Genomic DNA, 4,503 nt, shown 5'->3' on the forward strand with positions numbered 1-4,503 from the left:
AGTCTGGGCGACAGAGTGAGACTCCAACTCAAAAAAAAAAAAAAGTGAAAACAAGCCAGGTGCAGTGGCTCACACCTGTAATCTCAGCACTCTGGGCGACAGAGTTACTATGATTATGTATTTTGGTACTAAAATTGTTCCAGATTTGACCAGTGGAAATTCTATCCATCTGGCATCCCTGTGACATCCCCATGTTCTTTAAGAACTTTTTTAATTTCTTGCACAAGATGATTCACCCTCATTTCTTGCTCTTCTTGCCTTGAAATCAGCCATTTCAACAAGCTGAATTGATTTCTTTTGGAGGAGAATAGTATTTAGAAATCAGGGTCTGAGCTGGGCTCCGTGGCTCAGCCTGTAATCCCACGCTTTGGGAGGCTAGTGTGAGTGGATTGCCTGAACCCGCGGGTTCGAGACCTGCCTGGGCAACTTGGTGAGACCTCATCTCTACAATAAATTAAAAATATTAGCCAGGCGTGGTAGTGCGCACCTGTAGTTCCAGCTACTTGGAAGGCTGAGGCGGAATGATTGCCGGAGCCCACCAGGTCGAGGCTGCGGTGGCCAGGAGCGTGCCACTTCCCTCCAGCCTGGGCGACAGAGTGAGACTCCAACTCAAAACGAAAAACAAAAAAAATCCAGAAATCAGGGTCTGGTTGTATCTAAGAAGTTAGGCTGTACCTAAGAAACACTTTTGTGAGCCGGGCTCGGTGGCTCAGCCTGTAATTCCACGCCTTGGGAGGCTGAGGTGAGTGGATTGCCTGAGCCCGCGGGTTCAAGACCCGCCTGGACAACTTGGTAATACCTCATCTCTACAATAAATCAAAAATTAGCCAGGTGTGGTAGTGCGCACCTGTAGTTCCAGCAACTTGGAAGGCTGAGGCAGAAGGACCGCCGGAGCCCAGCAGGTCAAGGTTGCTGTGGCAGGAGCGGCCACTGCACTCCAATCTGGGCGACAGAGTGAGACTCCAACTCAAAAGGAAAAAAAAAAAGAAACACTTTTGTGCATTCTCCCATGTTCTTTTTCGTGTGTTTGCAGTTGAACTGTGGTTTCTTTTTTTCATCATCTTTATTGTTGAGTGCCTCTATTTAGACACTGTCTTCGTTCTGATAGCATCAGGGAAGTATTTTCCCACTGTCCCAAAGCAAAATTAGGACAATTTAGTTTAAAGATCTCTCTTAGCTTTTATTTGCAAGTCCAGAACTGGGCAACTCCTTATCCTACAAAATAGAATGAATGTTCCCACTTCACAATACCAGAATGATGGGTTTCATAGGATGGGAACCAGGAGACATTACAACAGAAAAAAAGCTGACTGGTAAACTTTAGGTTATTTCAGGTGACTTTTTTTTTTGAGTTGGGAGTCTCACTCTGTCGCCCAGGCTGGAGTGCAGTTGGACACTCATGGTCACCCCAGCGTCGGCCTGCTGGGCGCTGGCTACCCTTTTACCTCAGCCTTCCAAAAATCAGCTACCACGCCCGGCTGATTTTTTTTTTTTTTTAATTGTAGAGACAAGGTCTTGCCAAATTGCCCAGCCTGGTCTCAAACCCATGGGCTCAGGCAATTCACTCACCTCGGCTTCCCAAAGTGCTGGGATTATAGGCTGAGCCACCAAGCCCGGCCTCAGGTGACTTTTTGTAAGGGTTAAAGCAGAGGGAATGTCTTTATTACACGAATTCAGATAGTCTGGAATCTCCTGTTTGTTTTTTTGTTTTTGTTTTTTTTTTAACTTGTCTGTTTTTGGATCTAGCTGCTTCTTTAAAGTTTCAGTTGGATTATGTGGCATTTAGCATTTGTGACACTGTTTTGGATTGGTTTAGTCTGCTGGGGCTTTGTGCAGGAGCCCAGACACTGGCTTCTCGTTGGGTGTGGTGGCCCATGTCTGTAAACCTAGCTATTCACTAGGCTGAGATAGAAGGATCCCTTGAGGCCAGGAGTTCCAGATCACCCTGCCAACATAGTGGGTCTCTACAAAACAAAAACCAAAGCAAAAAAAAAGTGGCCTCCCATAATTTTTGTAATGCCACCCCATCTGGGACCCGTTCATTTTCCCCATGGGACCAACCCTTTACCTTTGTCACAAAGAGTAACCTTTATCGTCTACTCAGTCCATTTTTCTCCAACCACCTTCTGGTTTCTTCTCATTCAGAACAGAAAAGGACGAGGCTTTCTGTTTGGTTTGCTTCTCTCTGAATCTGAGAAAATCAGTAAGAATTCTTGTTTGTTGACTCCCCAACAACTCACTGTAGTTTGTGGACTATATTTTCAGTATGGCCTCTGAAAATCCGGTTTGGGTTGGGAGTAGAGTTGGAAATTGCACTTCTTCATTCCTCTTCATGTTCTAGCTCCTTGCTTTGACAACTAATTTCTGGATGTTACGGCATTAAGTTATTATTTCCTATTGGTGACAAAAAGGAAAATTTGAATTGTCTTACATATTTGCAAAATTTTGTTGTAAAATTTACATGGAAATCACATGGTGATACCACTTTGTACCCCCCAAAATGGTTAACGTTTGACAGACAGACGATATCAAGTGCTGTTGAGCATATGGATGAATTAGAACTCTCCCATATCACTTAGGAAAATGTAAACGAGCACAACTTTGGAAACTGTCTACTGATGCTAAACATATACTTACTCTATTGCCCAGAGATTCTATTCCTGTGCATAACTTGAGGAAAGAGTGTTTATGAACACTGAAAGATCTGACAAGAATGTGCATCGATGCTTCATTCAAAATAGCCCTAAAGTAGAAACCATTTAAAAGCCATTCGACAGAAAAAGAGAGAAATAAACTGATATATTTACATAATGGAATACTACACAGCCATAACAAATAGTATAATATGGCTGTAGTGTGGACTCATGGATGCACCTCACAGACGTTACATTGAGTGAAAGAAGCCAGATACAAAATACTGCATAATATATACTACATTTAAGTGAAGATTAAAAACAGGCAAAGCTGACTTACGGTGACGGAGCTCAGAACAGTGCTCTTCTTCTGGGAGAAGGGACTTGAGAAAATCCAGGAGAGTCTTTGGGGAGTCTGGAAATACTTTGTATCTTATGGGTAGTCATTATATGGGTGATTACATATGTAAAAATTCATCAAACTGTACACTTAGAATTGGATTTATGTTAATTTAAATTGGATTTATGTTAATTTAAGTAAGCTCAATTAAAATGTTTTGTTTGAAAAAATTATATCCAGAAGAAAACGATTTCTGTAAATTAAAAGTGAAATGGAAAAGTTAAACAATATTGCAAAAAGCATCCATTATTCTACTTCAAAAAATCCAATACAGAAGGCAGATAAAATTAAAAAACTACTTGGAAATATTAGATTTCCATCTTTTTCTACCTTCTTGATTGATTTAAATATCATTAAAATTATGTGTTCCTTGATCATTCGAAGGAAATAATTCCCCGAATCAATGTGGGCACAACGCCTTTATATTTTTATCTTTGACAGAGTTCCAGTGTCTTCTACTCTCATTGCTCTGTTTACCTGTACTGCTTCCATTTTAATGAATTTTGCTCTTTGTTTTTAGTTATTTTATCTAGTTTTTTAAATGGGCATAGAGGGTCCCATCTCCGTGCTGTCTTGATTACATGATCTTTTTCTGGATTAAATGTTCCAGAGGTGATTTCTTTGTTTCTGTGTGGCTCATCTTTCATCCAGGTCGGGTCCTCTTCCGTCCTGGAGGTTTCCTGGACGTCCACCTGCTTTCATTGAGTCTGCATTCCCGTGGGGCAGATTATTTGGGAGGAAAATGATGAGTCCTTGGCCACCTTAAAAAAAAAAAAAAAAAAAGCTGACAACTCTGGAACCTCTGGGGGAACAGTCTTTACCTCCTCAGTGAGTTTTAAAGCTTTATTTTAAAATTATTCTTGTTTTGGGGCATCTTGAAAAAAATCTGTGTTAAAATTTCGAATTCACTTTCGGGCAAACGCCTGGGCCTCGAGCCGTTCCTCGGACAGTCGCCACTCGCGCCTGCCCCCTAGTGGTGTAATTTTGTCCAACTAAACGCCGACTTCCGGGGACGGAGCCGACCTCCCTGGCCTCGACCGTGAGCGGCCTCGGCCTGCGCGGACTCCAGGCCCCGCGCGGAAAGGCAGAGCCCCAGGGCCCCCCGGAGCGTCCCGGATCCCGCGGCCCGCGCGCTCGCCCCGCCCTCTCTCGCGAGACCCGGAGACCGGAAGTCGGTTCCCGGCTGTGCCCGCGAGGCGGCCGCAGCGCCGCGCGGGAACTCGGGCTCCGTGCGGGCCAGCCGGGCCTCGGCCCGGGCCGGCAGGATGCGGGTGGCCGTGGCCGGCTGCTGCCACGGCGAGCTAGACAAGGTGTACGAGACGCTGGCGCTGGCGGCGCAGCGCGGCCCGGGCCCGGCCGACCTGCTGCTGTGCTGCGGCGACTTCCAGGCGGTGCGCAACGAGGCCGACCTGCGCTGCATGGCGGTGCCGCCCAAGTACCGCCGCATGCAGGCCTTCCACCGGTGAGAGG

At 45.3% G+C, this 4,503-nt stretch overlaps 1 protein-coding gene and 1 long non-coding RNA gene across 2 annotated transcripts in view; one reads left to right on the forward strand and one right to left on the reverse strand.

Annotated features, from left to right (window-relative positions):
* LOC110594748 overlaps window positions 1-3,382 on the reverse strand; it is a 3,750-nt gene extending 368 nt beyond the window's left edge. Inside the window, exons 1-2 of the long non-coding RNA XR_002481429.1 lie at window positions 2,974-3,382; window positions 2,069-2,394 (exon numbers count right to left, since the gene is read on the reverse strand). This is a non-coding gene — a long non-coding RNA (uncharacterized LOC110594748). The remainder of the gene's footprint in view (window positions 1-2,068; window positions 2,395-2,973) is intronic.
* Window positions 3,383-4,284: 902 nt separating this feature from the next.
* The window catches only part of DBR1 (debranching RNA lariats 1), a 16,350-nt gene continuing 16,131 nt past the window's right edge, over window positions 4,285-4,503 (forward strand). Inside the window, exon 1 of the mRNA XM_008049283.2 lies at window positions 4,285-4,495. Within this exon, the coding sequence (XP_008047474.1) occupies window positions 4,299-4,495 (197 nt within the window). The 5' untranslated portion in view covers window positions 4,285-4,298. The remainder of the gene's footprint in view (window positions 4,496-4,503) is intronic.

Source organism: Carlito syrichta, unplaced genomic scaffold (genome assembly GCF_000164805.1).
Source record: "Carlito syrichta isolate Samal-C Ts95f unplaced genomic scaffold, Tarsius_syrichta-2.0.1 Scaffold131333, whole genome shotgun sequence".
Taxonomy (NCBI): Eukaryota; Metazoa; Chordata; class Mammalia; order Primates; family Tarsiidae; genus Carlito; species Carlito syrichta.